This window comes from Drosophila suzukii, unplaced genomic scaffold (assembly GCF_043229965.1).
Source record: "Drosophila suzukii unplaced genomic scaffold, CBGP_Dsuzu_IsoJpt1.0 scf_21, whole genome shotgun sequence".
NCBI classification, from domain to species: domain Eukaryota; kingdom Metazoa; phylum Arthropoda; class Insecta; order Diptera; family Drosophilidae; genus Drosophila; species Drosophila suzukii.
Genome location: NW_027255908.1, coordinates 492,436 through 512,861, shown reverse-complemented (window position 1 = coordinate 512,861; position 20,426 = coordinate 492,436). Strand labels below are relative to the sequence as shown.

Sequence of the window (20,426 nt, the reverse complement as noted above, 5' to 3'; positions counted from 1 at the left end):
TTTAGATCGGGGTTTATGTTTAAATAAGTTGACACTTTACGGGTCGGCGAGAAATGTGAATAAAGTAATATATATAGGTGATTAGTTCGTGTGACTCACGGCATTTCCTCCAACGTTGAAGATCGATCTCCGGACGGGATGGGTTGGCTGTAATCTAAAGGGTAGCGATTTTTCTCGCCATGTAGAATTTAAAGGGCGAATAAACATTTCTCTCATTTGTATTAGACGCACGAACGATTTAAACTAAACTTGTAACCCGTACCTAATTCATCGTTCTTCCTTGAATGCTTTACAATAACAAATTTCTCATTTAAATCTAAAAAAAAAAATGTAACTCTTCTTAAATTAAATTAATGCTTCTCGGCGTGCATTATCTCTTTTAACCCGAGTGACTGGTTATTTTATTTCAATTTGTCAAATATAACTATCGCTTTACATAGCGTTGCCACTTGAGGGTTTACGAAAAATTATTGTTTGCTTTATGGTTTACATAGCACGATGGTTATATAACAGGGTTAGGACTGATCCATTACGAAAGAGAGTTTTTATCTTCATTAAAGCGTAGTACTCACATCGACGAAAACTGCGAGCTAACCATAGGAGTGAGCGAGAGGCAAGCAGGCGGCTAAAGCTTTTCGTCGGGTCTGTTTTTCAGCGCGGTACTCAGATGAGCTAAGGAAATACCAGAAAAAATACCAGATCTCGCGAGTGAATTTTCGATGAACGCCGTTAGCCGCGGCCCAAAGAATAAGAAAATTAATCTTTGGCGATGGTCGTGCAGAAGCGGTGGGGAATTTAAAAATGAAAAATGGAAGAAAAACACCAAAAACGGCTAAAGGAGGTCAGTGCAGATGAAAAAGGGCGCCTAATCCAAGCTGTTGCCCATTATTGTGGGACTTGACCGACAGGAACCAATACCACAACGGGGCAAATCCGCAGAATAGTTGAAGCGCTGGAGGAGATCCACTAGAGAATCCCAGTGGGAAGGAACGTGGGACATAGCTCGATCTCCGACGACGTCTCCATTGAGGACTCCACCTCCACCAGCTACTTGGCAGCCAAAGCAAAGATGGAGGAGGCGCCGGCTTCTATAGGGAGGAGAAAATAAGGTCGCCCGCTAAGGGACAGCTGGAGGAGCCATCACCAGCCATTATTGGCCAGCCTATTGGGACTTGGAGCTGGACTAAAGATGGCGCGGGAAAGATGGCGAAGCATCCGTGGGACGAGGAGAAAGCCTTAAACTTATAACTTACATAAATAAAAACACTCGTTGATCATTTTATTTATTTTTATTTTTATTTCTTTGTGCACCAGCAGACTCTTCTTTTTTAAATTGCTCCAATTGATTTCTTTTCCGTTTGGCAACAAGCCCAGCTGCTTGACAGTAAGACCATGCCATATGCATTGCGGGTGAACTTTGAATACTTCGGTCTCACTACAAAGAATAAGATTTTTCGACTAGTGAAACTCTTAGCCGATCTGAGTACTATGCTTAAGGTTAAACACGGTTGGCTAGTGCGCCATGCTAGGTTAAGGCCGTTCCCACACGCGGCGCTTTTACAAAATAAACGGGTATAAATACCTAAATCTGTGGCAGCGATATTCCACTCGGAAACCTCCTAGGCGGATACGCGCACCCCTTAAAACTCGGCTGGTGTACGGATGCGCGGCATGATGGGCATCGGGACAGGTTATATAATTGAATTAAATTGCCATCGGGTCCTCTTTATATAAACTGCTCTTCTTGGAAGGCACTACATAGCCCATAGATAGGTAGATAGTAGATAGGGGTACTTCAGGGCACTAATCCCTCCAAATCATTCCTCGCGGGCCAACCTGACGATTGGGCCCCGAGATTTGAATTTGGCCTTCTCGAGGTGGTAAATCCTCCGGTAAATTGGCCGAATCAATAAGATGCGCCTTTGGCGGCAACTTGTGACAGCACTGGCTGGGTTTTCCACCCGGAATATTAAAAACACCTGTAATGAAATTTTGTTGTAGGTTAAGTACTCCCCAATTTCTAAACAAATGCACTTGCACTTACTTTAAGCTTTATTCGCTGGCCAGCTTTTATAGCTGGCAGCCACACTGAGTGCTAAACACCACTTAGAATACTGGATGCCACTCAAAAATACTGGATGCCACTCAAAAAATATATATTTCGGGCTTTTAGCCTTTTAATTGAAAAAATTAAATTTTGAGCTGTTCGCACGTCCGTTTCTCTCGCTGGTTAAAATAAGAAGAACTTAACCGGAATCGGCTGGATAACAGCGAGGCTCTCGGCGGAAATATATATCATATGACGACCGACAGGTGTCAAAACTAGAACTTTCCAATACCACCCTGGCTCAGCTGTTCAAAGCTATCGAAATATCGAATAGCCGACACAGGTGGCCAGACTAGCTCAAGCTTTGGTTTAAGCGGACCCTGTACAGTAGGCTTTCAGGCTGAACCTATGTTCGCCAGTCGCTACAGGCGCCGTTACATAGGGCTCGTAATACACTATCTCCACTAGCAACTAACCTACGTTAGCTCAACTTCAGCGCAGTTCCGCATCGCCTGTGGTAACCATCGTTACCATTGCCGCGACGCGATCGTCCTGCCAGCAAAGCGTCCACGTGCCAGCGACAAGTGCTCATTGCCCCCTTGTCCCGCGGTGTGACCAGGAAGTGTCTACTTCGGCTAGGCAAAAACAATCCATTCAGTTCCGAAAAAAAAGTTTCACTTGTGTATCACCTTGTAAGTAACGCGGGACATGTCAGCTTGCACGAGTAAAGAACAAGTGACACTCCAAAAAAACAATGGGATGTTTGCTTATTAAGAAATGAAAATTCAAGTGATAATGTTTCGAAGTCACTCGGGATTTCACTTGTTTTATTGTTTTATTAAGTTTTTCCGTTTAGGCACAAATATTATTAGTAAGCCTATATTTCTGTTTTGTTAATTTGTTTTTGACTTTGGTCATCGACACCATCTAAATTTACTGTCTTTAAACTAAGATCAATGCACAACATCTTAAGCTTAATGTAACACTAAGGGTACCCGGGAACCGTTATTTCTTTTTCGGCACGGCCCGCTCCCAGGTCCAAAGCCCTCGGATCCTGTTTGGCCTCTTTGTTCTAGTGGAATAGAGAGTAGAGAGGGAAACAACGGTACCCGGTTATCATATGTAAGGCCGCAGAGCGCTGGGAGCTGAATGAGTCGATCACGAGTAGTCAATCCGTCACGGACCCACTAGGACAAAGCGGTTCCCGGGTGCCATATATATGGACACAGAACTGGAAGCCGAATGTATCGATCGCGAGGAGTCAATCCGTCACGGCTACCAGCTGCAGTCCTATTTCTTTGCGCTGTCTTGCTGGCCCTCCTGTGGCATGTGGCACGCAGACGCGCCGTCCCGCTGCTGAGATGTGGCACGTCTTCTTTTAGTCCACAGGTCACGGCAGAGTCCAAAGTGCGCTGCGTTGCGTTATTTGCGCAATTTCCGTTGTTGCCGCAGTTTGTTATTTACACTCTTATTTTGCCGTCGAAGCCTCCACTCTCTCCCTCTCTCTCCAACCTCTCAATCTCCAAACTCTCTTTCTCAAACCTCTCGTTCTCCAAACTCTCTTTCTACAACCTCATGTTCTCCAAACTCTCTTTCTTCAAACTCTCTGTCTCCAACCTTTCGTTCTCCAAACTCTCTTTGTCCAACTTCAAACACACTTTCTCCAATCTCCCGTTACTACGCGTTAGTTCGCCTCGTATCTGGCCGGTAGGCCTCCATGAATAATTGCCACTCAGTCTTTTTGCTTTTGGACCATTTGCATGGACTGCATGTCAGAATAGAGAGAGAAAAAGAAGAGCGAGAATCCCCCTAACGCGCCACACCCATTGTTTTTCATTAATTTAAATTTTACATTAACCATCTTTGTGCGGAGGAAATGGAATCTGCATTGGGTCCATAAACTACACAAATTTCATTGAAGGCTTCAGATGCAGTTTTGCCTTTATCGTAGTAGTACTGTGAAATATACCATGTTTTCTCTGCATTTTGCACCATTTTTGCGACGCTATGACTCACGAACGACTAAAAAGGAACAACACTCAATAAAACACGTGTTAGCGCATGAAAAAAGCTTTTCAAAAAGGTATAGCATGACCGGATGCGACCAATGAAACTATAACTACGCGCTTGCAGCGACAACTAACGAAAATACCACAACTTAATATTAACATGAGTAGTATGGAAACGCGAAATATGGGAAAACTAGCATATTAATGGCCCCCGTCCCCCTCCACCACTCATTAATGTATGCGGGTTCTGGGATAATTAGCATAATCCAATAAATTAACTGATTTTAATGGGCTTTGAAGTCATAAAATGTCACGATCATGTCTCTAAAGAGCATACTTAATTGCCCCATCGCCCCCACACCACCATGTGACAATATTGATCATGTATCCTTCCCCTCATTATGTGCAATTAAAAGTCACGTGAGAAAGGTGCACGTTAGAAAGGTGCACACCCATAGTATCCAAAAGTTGTTATCTTAGATGAACATATCCGATCATGTTGGGGAAAGGTGTGATCACGTACCCTTTTGCCTCATTATCACAGGTGTTGCTGTACACGTGAGAAAGGTCGCACACTTAATGTAACCAAAGATGGTTATCTGTTGGTCCGATCATGTTGGGAAATAATGTTTTCTATGATTGTAAAACTAATTTAGAAATCAAAAGAACCCTAATAAAATAAATCTCACTAGTTAATCATTCTCAGATGTCGAATATTTTCAAACACACATTTTTGTTTCAGCCCCAGACCGTTTAACTAGTAAATTGTCTAAGATTCTCTCCTCTCCACAAATGGGTCAAAAACATGTCATACTCATAGACAAGCAAAATAAAAGGGACACATACACAAGCCTAAAGGCGCACGCTCATTCACAAGATCATGGGCCTCACGCCAACGACCTCACTGCTGACAGCTACCTCTAATACGTCCCATAAAAGGGGTTGCACTTACGACCGCGCAACAACTAGCAAGTAGCCGAATTTTCTCAGTCAAGGAAAAATTTTCAATTCTCCGTACTTGAAATTTTAACTCGAAATAAAAAGTCAGAAGTTTATTTTGTAGCATAATTATATTAATTTATTTTGGTATTGCGAACATCTTTTAATTGTTTATATAATCTTTTTCAATTTTTTTCTAGATTATAGAATATATTCATAATGTGAGTGCTTCCGTTTTGTAACCCGAGATTCGATGGCATACACAAGTATCAACTCCCTCAGTGGCTGCATCATTGGTCCACACGCAGGTGTCCATATGATTTCCATGAATAGATGTTTTCACGTAACCTCCATCACATTCAAAGAGTTTTGATTGTATGAACTGGCCGTACATAGTGTGCATTGAACAGAATTCCTTCAAATACATTCAGAAAGTTATTTATTTTAACTGAATGCATGTTGTCTATCTAAGTCTACAATCTCGTCTTACACTTTTAAATATGCTTACACAATTTATAAGGAAATTTTAAATAGGTTTTCATCTTCATCTTTTAGCGGAATAATGCATAAGCCCGAAGGCGCACGCTCATTCACAAGATCAAAGGCCTCACGCCAACGACCTCACTGCTGACAGCTACCTCTAATACGTCCCATAATAGGGGTTGAAATCACGACCGCGCAACAATTCCAAGTAGCCGACATATCTCAGTCAAAGAAATATTTTTTATTCTCCGTACCTCTAATTTTAATTCGAAATACAAAGCCAGAAGCTTATTTTGTAGAATATAATACATTTATTCATTTATTTTGGTACTGCGAACATGTTTTATTAAATATTGGAATTAATTTTCTGACTTCGTTCCGGCTAATTGCACAGAAGAGGCAGGCGCACGTTTCCGACGTCAATTCAGTTTTTGTATTTTGAAGGTATTAAAAATGTTGACCAAGTATCTGTCATTAAAATTGTTCAATAAATTGTTCAATTTCCTCATGAAATTTACCTTTGTTAATTTTGTGTTCTTGTAGATCTTTACACATCTAGTCTCAACTTTAAAATTATGTATAAAACTTATTTTATTGTTTTTGAGCTACTTTTAAAAAATGTCAAAATAATGTTTGCATTGTTAAGAGCACAAACCCCGCCTTTAAGGTGGAAACCGGTTTCCTTTAAACCTGTTTTTTGTTGTTTCTTCGATATCAATAAGCTCTCGACTCCTTTATTTTCCGCTAGTAATTGTTTTTAGATACTTTAAAGTTTTTGAAAAACTGTTTTCTCCACCGTTCTTAAAAATTTAATTATGTGTATTGGTTAACCAAATTGCAGTCTTTCGAGATTTTGTATTTAGCAAAGTAAAATCATATGGTGGTTCTATTAAATAACTATTTTTCAAGTTTGGATCTTTTTCGAATACAATTCCAATTTCCTTTAGAATAAAATTATTATTATTATCAAAGGTACCTTGAACATCAATCGAAACAGTATCTTTCAAAATTTTTCTAATGTTAAACAACTCGTTGTACTAGTCCGTTTAATGAGTTATATTCAACTAAACGGTCATGACGGAGGCAGTAAGTCTGGGTATTTTCATGACTTGGTGTCTTCAGTTCTATTGAAACTCTCACATCAATAGGACCAGTTTTCGCTGATTCGTTTTGATATGAAAGATCAACCACAATAATAGGGGCCTTAAATTTAAATTCATTTGGGGTCAGAACTGGTTGTGATTCACGATTATAGTAACTAGATTGAAATCTTGTATACATTTCATATAGGTGAGCATACTGAATCATACTAAAATCAACATTCAGATTATCATATGGATATGACTCAGAATTCAAGTCAACTTTCAAGTTTGATAAGTTTTTTGTGATAAGTTTTCCATTTAGGGTAAATCCAATTATGGCAAATCTTGGTTTTTCGCGGTTAGCCGACAATTTCACATTCCAGCTGTTGACTCCCATACCCCAATTTGGTGTTATCATATGAATACCAACTCCGGAATGCGATAGGTAGGTTTACACCATTTTTAATAATATAGTACATCTTAATTTTTTCAAAATCGCTCGGAGTTATTTTGGCATTTTCTAGGTTATATTCGTCATTTCCGGTTTAAAAGTTATGTTCATTTCTGTTTTGTTTAAACACATCGCCAAGATTCTTAGTTAGCATCAACACTAGTTCATGTTTACATTTTAACAAAACTTTTTTTATAATCCTCAGCAAATCCCAACAAATTTTTTAATGGTACAGAAAAGATGAAATGGGGTCCCGTAGAAATTTCGTCACCACTGCTCCATCGGGAATTTAATAGATTTTGACTTTGAAGATTATGCAGAGATATATAATTGTTTAGGGTAGTAGTCATACCGACATGAACTTGACACGTTGGACACATTGAACTTAGTTGTTACCTAGCAGTATTTTGAAGGTTACTTTCTGTTTAGTCTTGTTTTTGGATGGTTACTTTGTGTATAGTAACTGTTCATGAACGGTTGCAGTCTTTAAAAAACTCTCATATTTAGGTGCATAGTGCCATTTCTATCCTATGTGACAGAAAACTGACCAACATATATATATATATACCTTTCTTCGTTTCTGGCAACGCTGCTACGACGGCGCCTTTTTGTGAAATTCGTATCAGTATCAAATAGGCTTCGCAACTGGCAAGAATAAAAATACATACAGTCCACACATCCAAATCGTTTATATTTCTAACCAGTACCTGTACAGTACTTGGTTTTGAATTTTTACTATCTGTACAGTATCTGTAAAGAACTTGATTTTAGATGGTAACTAACTTTTAACAAGTGTTATGAGTTGTTATAGTCTCTTATTAAAAGTTTTCAAAGCACACAAGCTATTGTTTCTCAGATGTGTTAGCTATATTTTACACACATTTAGAACTGAAAATATATTTGAGAAATATTTTAGTTGAGTAGTAGCACTGAAATATTTTCTGGAATTGTTTCAAGTGTACAATTGTGGGCAAAGGAAACTGGAATATTGTCGGGCACAAGTAACGGAATTGAAATACATATATTCAATTCCGTTGCGTCGAATTAATCACTTTTGGACTTAGACAATATATCATACAGAAAGTTAGTCGAAATAGGGTTCGAAAAACTGGCTGTATGACCGGCAATTATAGTAAGTGGAACTTATCTGGAGCTGTTCAAGCCGGCTGGGACAAAGTCAAAGGAAACTCCAGGAGAGAAAAATCCAAAAGATTTTGAAATCCGGCTTCGACTGGACCAAAATGTTGGAGCGGGGTGGCTTGATCGATGAAAATAGGTGAAGCCCCAAGATCGAATGGTACCCAAAAAACGCGGGAGTACTTTGGGGTTCTTACGCGACGTGCGTAGATGTTTATTGGATTACTTTGAAATAAGAACTGCTTAAGCCTAACTTAACTTAAGCGCTCCAGAGCAGAGCGGTGACTTAAGGGAGAGATGGAGAGGGAGAGCGGACGGCAGTGTGAGCGCGCGAGATGTAGACTTCTGGATAAAACTCGACACTGCATCCTGAAATTAAACGCCCTTTTGACGTAAACAATACTATTGGGAAGCGAGCACGTATGGTCAGTGTTCACAGGACGAAAGATGTACGACAACAAGGGGAATCTTATCCCTATTTCCTCGGTATTCGGATGGGTTATCACTTTACTCATCACATCGAACGCAAGCAACGCTATTCCACTAACCACAACAATGGATATCGACAACACGCTTTAGAAGTTTTGGGAACTGGAGAACGTTTAAAGCAAAACAAAATTGGAACCGCAAGACGACCAGGTCGAGAAGCACTTTCTCGCCACCCACAGTCGCGATGAAAACGGGAAGTATGTCGTTGAACTTCCATTCAACCTCAGATCGGAGAAACTCAACATGGAGCTCTTAAACGTTTCAAATCGGGGGAGCGACGACTACAACAAAACGAACAGCTGCGGATACATTACGTATACTTTATGCGGGAGTATATCAATCTGGGGCACATGCGTGAGGTGCCGCCAGAGGAAATCGCTACCGGCAATCAGTTCCTTCTTCCCCACCACCCAGTGCTAGACCGAAAACGTACAATATTGTTCTAGCGGCAAGTCCTGAATGCACAAAGAGACAAGTCGGACAACTGGCTGAAGTGGAGAGCAGATCTAATTCCAATTGCCACGCTTCGTTACCAACGACGCAGACCATATCGAGCTCCATGGATTTTCGGATGCTTCAACCAAGGCGTATGCTGCTGTGGTGTACAGCAGAGTTACAAATCACGACGGATCCATATCGGTGCCCCTTGTGGCTGCGAAGACAAGGGTGGCGCCACTGAAACAACAATTCTTGCCACGCCTGGAGCTTTGCGCAGCACTTCTTCTAAGCCAACTCATTCGTTCGATCTCTTCTGGACTACGCCACAAGAACATAACTGTTTTTGCCTGGTCCGACTCATCAATAGTTCTCTCCTGGTTATCCTATGTACCAGCCCAACTTAAAACTTTTGTCGGAAACAGAACTTCGGAAATCCTTGACACTATTCCTAGGAAGGCCTGGCGGCACGAAGACTCCAAATCAAACCCAGCTGACTGCGCTTCCAGGGGTCTGATGGCTGCTGACCTCATCGACTTAAATTTGTTTTGGAACGAACCTGTGCGGCTACGTGACCAGGATCAATACATGGTAAGGTTCAACGATTCACGTTTTGGTTTAGCTCTTTCAGACAAACGCATTCAAGGAGAAGTTAAGTCCAACTGTTTGACTACAGTGGCTGTTGCAACTCAGGTTCATCCACTCGATGAGCTGATCGCACGAGTTTCTTCTTGGCTCAAGCTCGTTCACATTGTCGCCGATGTGAAGCGATTCAATCAACGCACACAAAATCCGTCCTGTGCTAGGGCCTCAAGAGCTATTACATTTGAAGATATTAAGGCAGCAAGGATCATTTGTACAAAACACGCGCAAGGTGCTTTCGCGAAGACTATCAATTGCTCCTTGCCAAGAAACCCCTAACTGGCACCAATGATAAACGAAAACGATTTGCTGAGGGTAGGCGGACGATTGCACTAATCGGAATTGTCACGAGAGGCAAAATACCCAGTTTTGGTACCAAAAACGCACCGAATCTCGAAGCTGATCCTGGAGTAAATCTTCACCATGGAGTTTCCTCCCTGTTTGTAATCGTTCGTCAGAGATTCTAGATAATTGGAGCACGTAATCTCATTCGCAGAATAACACACGACTGATTATCCTGCTTTCGTCAAAGCTACCTCACTGCCCAACAACAAATGGCTGATTGACGTGTGCATGTCATCAAGCCCTTCCATTTGTCAATACTGGTTGCGACTATGCAGGTCCAATCTTTATGAAGGATGCCTAAGTTTGGAAGTGACGTATCAACAAGGGCTACATTTGCCTGTTCGTCTGCATAGTCACCTCGGCCATACACCTGGAACTTGCCACAGACCTGACAACAGAAACCTTCTTGGCTGCCTTGCGAAGCTTCATATCCCTACGTGGCAAGTGTAGCACGATCTACAGAGACAACGGAACAAACTTTGTTGGAGCTAAGCGATCCCTCAACGATATGCAAGAATTATTTTCATCACAACGACACAAGGACATCGTCACATCCACTCTGGCGGATGATGAAATTCAGTGGATACTCATTCCCCCTCATTGGGGAGGGAAATGGGAGTCGGCAGTCCGCTGTGTCAAACTGCATCTGCGCCGAGTCACCGGCAACTCAACGCTCACCTTCGAACAAATGCGCACCTTGCTTGCTCAAATCAGCGCAGTGATAAATTTAGCCCCTTATGCTACACATCTGATACCGAAGACAACTACTTATCACCCGCCCACTTCTTAATTGGGCGACCGTTAACCACCGTGCCAGATCCAGACTTAAGCCACATCCCTGTGGGCCGATTAGGATAATGGCAAAGCATCCAGGCTATGCTTCAAGGATTCTGGAAGAAATGGCATCAGGAGTATTTGACTACTCTGCAACAACGTCCGAAATGGACCACTTCAACCTCTCGATCGGTGATGTAGTTCTCGTTACGGAGTCCAATACACCACCAGCATCGTGGCACATCGCATGGGTTATGGAAACCTATCCAGGGAAGGACAACCTCGTTCGAGCAGTCAAGCTGAAGACATCAACCGGAGAGATGATCAGACCAATCAAGAAAGTTGCCGTTTTGCCCAGTTCAGAAACTGTGTTTCAGGGCGGGCCAGGATGTTCATGAACGGTTGCAGTCTTTAATAAACTCTCATATTTAGGCGCATAATGCCATCTCTATCCTATGTAACAGAAAACCGACAAACATATACATATACCTTTTTTTCGTTTCTGGCAACGCTGCTGCGAAGGCGTCTTTTTGTGAAATTCGTATCAGTATCAAATAGGCTTCGCAACTGGCAAGAATAAAAATACATACAGTCCACACATCCAAATCGTTTATATTTCTAACAGTTTTAAGGTGATTTGATTCTCAGAGTAATTGTTTGCAATGGAACAATTAAAATCATTAGTGAAGAGCCGTGCCAGACTCAAGTCCAACATCACACGTGTCTTGGCATGGGCTGAACAAACGAAGATTGCTACACATATAGAGATCGTCACACGAATAGATATCCTAAACGAAGTTTGGAAGGAGTTCAACCAGTTTAGCGATTGCATTGCGATTCATAGACAGCGCAGTCTACGAAGCAAAATACTTAAGGGCAAGCGCTATTCTCAAAGAAAAGGAGTACTGATCTACAACCGGGGACATCTACAAGCAGGCCGCGTTGCAGAAACGGGCAACATTCAAACAACGATGCAATCTTGAAAAAGCTGCAAGAAAACCAACGACTATTTGAGCGACTTGCTGTAAGTCAGACCACACCGAACACGCCTGATCAAGTTGGTTGTGACGTCACATTAGCGAATTCTGGGAACTGGGTACTCACGGCGAATTCAAATCTGAGCGAATTGCCGAAAATTCAAATCAAACGGTTCTCTGGCAACTACACAGAGTGGCCATCCTTTCAAGACATATACGAAAGCAAAATTTTTTAACAAACAGCATTTTTCCAACACCCAGAAGTTCCATCACTTAAAAACTCTACTCGTTGATGAGGCTGCCAACTTTGTTCGACACTTGGCCGTTACGGACACGGCTTACAACACTGCTTGGAAACGTCTTAAAGAAAGATACAATCGTCCACGGCACACTGTAAAATCGATTTTGGAACAGTTTATGAGCCTGCCAACAAATACGAAGATCGATGCAACAGTTCTACGGAAGGTTTTGGACGGAGCATACGAAATTGTTCGTGGATTTGATGCGGTGAATCAGACGGGACGCTATTGTTGGATCATCTATATAGCCCTAGAGAAACTTGACGCTGACACACGGCGCAGGTGGATTGAGCGCAGAACGGAGACAGATTCACCCCCCTAGGGGAATTCTTCAAGTTTCTCGATTCTCGCTGCGAGGAACTGGAGCTGATCAAAAGGGACCTTGCGACTGGAAGCAAGACAACACCACATCCTGAAAACCCAAGGAGGATCACACAATCGATGGTTGCGGTTGAAAGTAGTGGCTGCACCAAATGTAGCTCTATAGAGCACACTCTATATGGCTGCCAGAAGTTTCTAAATATGTCTGGACTGCAGAGGCGATCATTTGTGAAGGAGAAATCACTATGCTTCAACTGCTTGCGACCTGGTGATGGGGTCAACAGGTGCAAGTCAACATACATACAAGTGCAGGCAATGCAAAGGAAATCATCACTCTCTTCTTCATGTCCAACCGAACCTACAGGATAGTGGGAATCTTGCCAAATAGCGGAGCAAAACTTAAGTGCGTCTAACACAAGCTCAGTGACACTCAGTCATTTTGCCCAAGGAGTGGGCACCCAAAAGATTGTATGTGCACAAGGCACTGCAAAATCTACACATCTAACGGAATTCAAACGAAGCATATTACCAGCTGCTATGGTGTATGTTCAAAAAGGTGACCACGTAACATGTCGTCTTCTATTGGACACAGGATCTGAGCTGTCTTATATATCTGAGCGTTGCATCCAAGCTCTCGGATTGACACGGTCGGCATCACGCATTTTGGTTACGGGAATCTTTTCCTTAAAGTTAGACACGACAAAGGGATGCAGCACGCTGCGAATTAAGTCTTGCATATCCGATGATCGTTTGGTTGTCTATGCCCACGTGCTAGGCAGAATTACCTTATCTCTGGAAGGCCAAAATATCGACGCATCGACACTCGAGGTACTTAAGGATCTGCAGCTGGCGGATACACATTTCAACGCAAACACACCAGTAGATATACTTGTTGGGGCGGGGTGGCTTGATAGGTGAAAATAGGTGAAGCCCCAAGATCGAATGGTACCCAAAAAACACGGGAGTACTTTGGGGTTCTTACGCGACGTGCGTAGATGTTTATTGGATCACTTTGAGATAAGAACTGCTTAAGCCTAACTTAACTTAAGCGCTCCGGAGCAGAAAGGAGACTTAAGGGAGAGATGGCTGCCTTCTGAAATTAAACGCCCTTTTGACGTAAACATTGTAGGAAACGTGGACATAAACGCACGGGGTGGTTATTCTTCGAACACAGATCGCAGCCTTTAAAAAAGTTAAGCCACTTGAAAAGTGCGTTGAAGTTCCTTTATGGCTGATCCCGACTCCTGTGCTATGGATTGCAAATTGAAAAGTGTTTTCAGGTGACTGTTCACCTGTAATCGCTTATTTTCGACACGCTCGGTTAGGTTATTCCAGGCTGATCCAGGCTGATCTTGAAACTATGGAATGAGCTTCGCCCCTTGTTTTTGAATTAAAGTGGAATAATTTTTCAACGGGCGTTAGACTCGGATTGTCTATGTATATTGCCGTGAAAAGGTCCCGGAAAGTCGGCCAGCGAAGATAATCGCCAGAGAAAACCTCTGTGTCGATAGGAGGGAGCCGACAGCCATAAGACGTGGAATTTTGGGACAGAGTTACTGGAGCTTGAGGTATTTGGGAGGAGCCTTTTTGGATTTGTTCCATCATTTGCGCGGCAAATATTTCGTAAGTAGAGTACGTTTGGTAATACTTTACCGTTTGCCACAAGGAATTGAGGTGATCGCGACGGTTTTTACAGGCGGATAACGTTGGGGTAGGAACACCTGGAGCGTTCACAGTGGCCTCAAAGTGGATCAGGCAGTCAGCTGTGGCCATAAATCGGGTTAAAGCGGATTTTACTGATGTTGCCATGACGTTAAATTATTTAGAATTTTAATTAAGAAGCAAGGAAACGGATTGGAATTAAATTGGAATTTAGGAACAAATCAAGATTGTAAATATATAAATATATTAATTATATCGGAAGGTCGGACTTAAGTAAAGAATCACGGACTTATTGTGAGCTCTTGACCCACTGTGCACTGACGAAAATATCGATATAATTATGTATGTACACTGTACATATGTACTTATGTGGGGTGCGAATAGCGGAATAACGTTGCGGGAATTGGAAAGACTTCGCTTATGTTTGTATGTCGGTGCGTTTGTTTGTCACCTGCACAACTAAATTGCAAACGATTTGCTGGAGTAAATTTTTGAATATTGTAACTTTGTTTTTAATTTTAGAAATAGTTTAGCCGTATTTGTAGGTCGAGAAAAGTAGTTGGAGTGGACTTTATTAGAAAGAGTAGTTAGAGTGGACTATATTAGATTGTTTTTGTAAATATACACACGCAGCTGGAACACAGTAAAAAACAAGGAAGAACGCTATAGTCGAGTACCTCGACTATCAGATACCCGTTACTCAAAGGGAAATGGAGATATGCAAGCAGCAAAGCGAGATTAAAATGCGCCACCTACCGGCGGTAGACAGATTTAAGCGTTAAGGGCGTTAGAGTGGGCGTGGAAAATTTATTTTTGGATCAATCGATAGGTATTGACGACACCAATACATTTCAGTTAAAATTGTAAAATTGTGCAAATTGTGGGCGTCACAGGTTTTCGCGGTTTGTGGGCGTTTAAGTGGGCGTGGCAAACTTTTTTTTAGGTCAATCGATAGGTATTGATGAGAACAATACATTTCGGTTAAAATTTTATATCTAGCGTCAAAACTGTAGGAGTTACTGAAACAAACTTGCGCTGCGTAAGAAGCTCAGGAATCTGTACGCCAAATCTCAATAGCCTAGCTCTCATAATTTCCGAGATCTCAGCGTTCATCCGGACAGACAGACGGACAGACGGACAGACGGACAGACGGACATGGCTAGATCGACTCGGCTAGTGATCCTGATCAAGAATATATATACTTTATGGGGTCGGAAACGCTTCCTTCTGCCTGTTACATACTTTCCGACGAATCTAGTATACCCTTTTACTCTACGAGTAACGGGTATAACAAGGAAGAACGCTATAGTCGAGTACCTCGACTATCAGATACCCGTTACTCAGATAACAAACTTTAAAATAAGTTAGCCGCGCACTTTGTTCTCTCTCCCTTGCTTTCATTTCTCGGCTCTGGTTTTGTTTCAGCCATCGCCAAGAATGAGAAAGCAACACATAAAATAGACAAAACACATTTATATTTATGTATGCTTGCTAAACATACACAATTTTAAGGCACATTCTGTATTTCAAAATATTTGGTTGAATAGCTTTGTTTGAAAGAATTCTATTTGCCGCGGATATTAAATTGCAATTTTTTACGTCCACACACATGCATAAATACATGTGTATGTATGTATGTCGTTTTCTGGCTCTAGTGTCAAGGCTTGTCGTAACTACTTTGGTTTGAAAGCAGTGGACTGAAAACGCAAAAGTTTTTTTGGGACAATCTATAGGTATTTATTAAGCTAATTCATATTCTTTAAAAGAGATAAATAAAGATGTACAGATCTTTAAAGGTTTTTGCCGCGCACTTTGCTCTCTCTAAGCGCCGGCAGGGCTTTTTTCTTTGCCTCTAAGTTCGGCCGGCAACTATTTACATACACACACATACATGCGTAAAAACATTTCGCATTGTCTGGTTCTGACGTCATAGCTTTTTTCTTTGGAGGTTTGTGGGAGTTAGAGTGGGCGTAGCAATTTTTTTTTTGGTCAATCGATAGGTACTGACAAGACTAATACATTTCAGTTAAAATTTTCTATCTACCATAAAAACTGTATGAGCCACAGTTTTGGGCGGTTTGTGGGAGTTAGAGTGGGCGTGGCAGTCTACTGAAAAAAAACTTGCGCTGCGTAAGAAGCTCAGGAATCTGCACGCCAAATCTCAATAGCCTAGCTCTTATAGTTTCCGAGATCTCAGCGTTCATCCGGACAGACGGACAGACGGACATGGCTAGATCGACTCGGCTAGTGATCCTGATCAAGAATATATATACTTTATGGGGTCGGAAACGCTTCCTTCTGCCTGTTACATACTTTCCGACGAATCTAGTATACCCTTTTACTCTACGAGTAACGGGTATAATAAAGAGTGCAAATATTAAGGACAAATTTTATGATCGGGAATTTTTACTGTGGCTAAGTTATCTTTTACACAAAATTTGAATTGAAAATATATTTGAGAAATATTTTAGTTGAGTAGTAGCACTGAAATATCTTCTGGAATTGTTTCAAGTGTACAATTGTGGGCAAAGGAAACTGGAATATTGTCGGGCACAAGTAACGGAATTGAAATACATATACTCAATGCCGTTGCGTCGGATTCATCACTTTTGGACTTAGACAATATATCATACAGAAAGTTAGTCGAAATAGGGTTCGAAAAACTGGCTGTATGACCGGCAATTATAGTAAGTGGAACTCATCTGGAGCTGTCCGGCTGGGACAAAGTCAAAGGAAACTCCAGGAGAGAAAAATCCAAAAGATTTTGAAATCCGGCTTCGACTGGACCAAAATGTTGGGGCGGGGTGGCTTGATCGATGAAAATAGGTGAAGCCCCAAGATCGAATGGTACCCAAAAAACACGGGAGTACTTTGGGGCTCTTACGCGACGTGCGTAGATCTTTATTGGATCACTTTGAAATAAGAACTGCTTAAGCCTAACTTAACTTAAGCGCTTCAGAGCAGAGCGGAGACTTAAGGGAGAGATGGAGAGGGTGAGCGGACGGCAGTGCGAGCGCGCGAGACGTAGACTTCTGGATAAAACTGCCGCTCGACACTGCCTTCTGAAATTAAACGCCCTTTTGACGTAAACAATACTATTGGGAAGCGAGCACGTGTGGTCAGTGTTCACAGGACGAAAGATGTACGACAACAAGGGTAATCTTATCGCTATTTCGTCGGTATTCGGATGGGTTATCACTTTACTCATCACATCGAACGCAAGCAACGCTATTCCACTAACCACAACAATGGATATCGACAACACGCTTCAGAAGTTTAGGGAACTAGAGAACGTGCAAAGCAAAACAAAATTGGAACCGCAAGACGACCAGGTCGAGAAGCACTTTCTAGCCACCCACAGTCGCGATGAAAACGGGAAGTATGTCATTGAACTTCCATTCAACCTCAGATCGGAGAAACTCAACATGGAGCTCTTAAACGTTTCAAATCGGTGGAGCGACGACTACAACAAAACGAACAGCTGCGGATACATTACGTATACTTTATGCGGGATTATATCAATCTGGGGCACATGAGAGAGGTGCCGCCAGAGGAAATCGCTACCGGCAATCAGTTCCTTCTTCCCCACCACCCAGTGCTAGACCGAAAACTGCGAGTGGTCTTTGATGGATAATTTCGCGACGCCAGTGGTAGGGCCTTAAATGACACTCTTTTCACAGGGCCCAGGACTCAACGCGATCTATTTGCCGTGTGCCTACGCCAAATATGGGTTAACGAAAAGCACATAAACTACCAGAAGATCGTTTGGAGAGAGAATCCATCCGATCCGATCAAGCATTTCCAATTGTGCACTGGTACGAGTGCTGGAACAACTCGCCGTGTATCATCAAGAGGAACACCCGAATGCTTCAATAATCCTACTGGAGGATTTTTATGTCGATGATGTTCTTACTGGGTTAAACAATGAGGATAACCAACGTCGAAACCGAGACGAGTTGACTCAGCTGATGTCGTGCGCAAATCTAAATCTCGGGAAATGGTTATCCAATACCTTATTCATACAAACGAATGATACCTACGCACAATCGTCGCAAGTTAAAGTTCTCGGACTATACTGGCATCCTGGAAAAGACATTCTAACGTACAATATTGTTCTAGCGGCAAGTCCCGAATGCACAAAGAGACAAGTCTTGTCCGACGTCTTCAGGATATTTAATCGTCTCTGACTCTTAGCACCAATTGTAATACAGTTTAAGATTATTTTTCAAAAACTCTAGCTTTTAAACTTGGATTGGGATGACCCGCTCCCAACAACGACTAGCGGACAACTGGCTGAAGTGGAGAGCAGATCTAATTCCAATTGCCACGCTTCGTTACCAACGACGCAGACAATATCGAGCTCCACGGATTTTCGGATGCTTCAACCAAGGCGTATGCTGCTGTGGTGTACAGCAGAGTTACAAATCATGACGGATCCATATCGGTGCCTCTTGTGGCTGCGAAGACAAGGGTGGCGCCTGGTTATCCTATGTACCAACCCAACTAATAACTTTTGTCGGAAACAGAACTTCGGAAATCCTTGACACTTTTCCTAGGAAGGCCTGGCGGCACGTAGACTCCAAATCAAACCCAGCTGACTGCGCTTCCAGGGGTCTGATGGCTGCTGACCTCATCGACTTCCATTTGTTTTGGAATGAACCTTTGTGGCTACGGGACCAGGATCAATACATGGTAAGGTTCAACGATTAACGTTTTGGTTTAGCTCTTTCAGACAAACGCATTCAAGGAGAAGTCAAGTCCAACTGTTTGACTACAGTGGCTGTTGCAACTCAGGTTCATCCACTCGATGAGCTGATCGCACGAGTTTCTTCTTGGCTCAAGCTCGTTCACATTGTCGCCGATGTGAAGCGATTCGTTCAACGCACACAAAATTCGACTTTTGCTAGGGCCTCAAGAGCTCTTACATTTGAAGATATTAAGGCAGCAAGGATCATTTGTACAAAACACGCGCAAGCTGCTTTCACGAGGACTATCATTTGCTCCTTGCCAAGAAACCCCTAAGGAACGGATCGCAGCTGGTCAAACTGGCACCAATGATAAAAGAAAACGATTTGCTGAGGGTAGGCGGACGATTGCACTAATCGGAATTGTCACGAGAGGCAAAATACCCAGTTTTGGTACCAAAAACGCACCGAATCTCGAAGCTGATCCTGGAACACGAGCGCCGAGTAAATCTTCACCATGGAGTTTCCTCCCTGTTTGTAATCGTTCGTCGGAGATTCTGGATAATTGGAGCACGTAATCTCATTCGCAGAATAACACACGACAGTTTATCCTGCTTTCGTGAAAGCTACCACACTGTCCAACAACAAATGGCTGATTGACGTGTGCGTGTCATCAAGCCCTTCCATTTGTCAATACTGGTTGCGACTATGCAGGTCCCATCTTTCTGAAGGATGCCTTAGTTTGGAAGTCACGTATCAACAAGGGCTACATTTGTCTGTTCGTCTGCATGGTCACCTCGGCCATACACCTGGAACTTGCCACAGACCTGACAACAGAAACCTTCTTGGCTGCCTTGCGAAGCTTCATATCGCTACGTGGCAAGTGTAGCACGATCTACAGCGACAACGGAACGAACTTTATTGGAGCTAAGCGATCCCTCAACGAAGTGCAAGAATTATTTTCATCACAACGACACAAGGACATCGTCACATCCACTCTGGCGGATGATGAAATTCAGTGGATACTCATTCCCCCTAGAGCTCCTCATTGGGGAGTGAAATGTGAGTCGGCAGTTCGCTGTATCAAACTGCATCTGCGCCGAGTCACCGGCAACTCAACGCTCACCTTCGAACAAATGCGCACCTTGCTTGCTCAAATCAGCGCAGTGATAAATTCACGCCCCTTATGCTACACATCTGATACCGAAGACAACTACTTATCATCCGCCCACTTCTTAATTGGGCGACCTTTAACCACCGTGCCAGATCCAGACTTAAGCCACATCCCTGTGGGACGATTTGGATATTGGCAAAGCATCCAGGCTATGCTTCAAGGATTCTGGAAGAAATGGCATCAGGAGTATTTGACTACTCTGCAACAACATCCGAAATGGACCACTTCAACCTCTCGATCGGTGATGTAGTTTTCGTTACGGAGTCCAATACACCACCAGCATCGTGGCACATCGCATGGGTTATGGAAACCTGTCCAGGGAAGGACAACCTCGTTCGAGCAGTCAAGCTGAAGACATCAACCGGAGAGATGATCAGACCAATCAAGAAAGTTGCCGTTTTGCCCAGTTCAGAAACTGTGTTTCAGGGCGGGCCAGGATGTTCATGAACGGTTGCAGTCTTTAATAAACTCTCAT

General features: G+C 42.6%; 1 protein-coding gene across 1 annotated transcript; it reads left to right on the top strand.

Moving 5' to 3' along the window:
• Positions 1-10,916: 10,916 nt before the first annotated feature.
• LOC139354764 (uncharacterized) lies at positions 10,917-20,201 on the top strand. The gene is made up of 2 exons (XM_070999014.1): positions 10,917-11,223; positions 19,492-20,201. The coding sequence occupies exons 1-2, from the start codon at positions 10,917-10,919 to the stop codon at positions 20,199-20,201; spliced, it is 1,017 nt and encodes a 338-aa protein (XP_070855115.1).
• The last annotated feature ends 225 nt before the right edge of the window (positions 20,202-20,426 follow it).

Bases quoted from the DNA above. Each gene is read 5' to 3' on its own strand.
- LOC139354764 (XM_070999014.1), top strand. From the start codon at position 10,917: ATGGCAAAGCATCCAGGCTATGCTTCAAGGATTCTGGAAGAAATGGCA. The intron at 11,224-19,491 runs GTTCATGAACGG...GCGACTATGCAG, and splicing joins GTTTCAGGGCGGGCCAGGAT to GTCCCATCTTTCTGAAGGAT.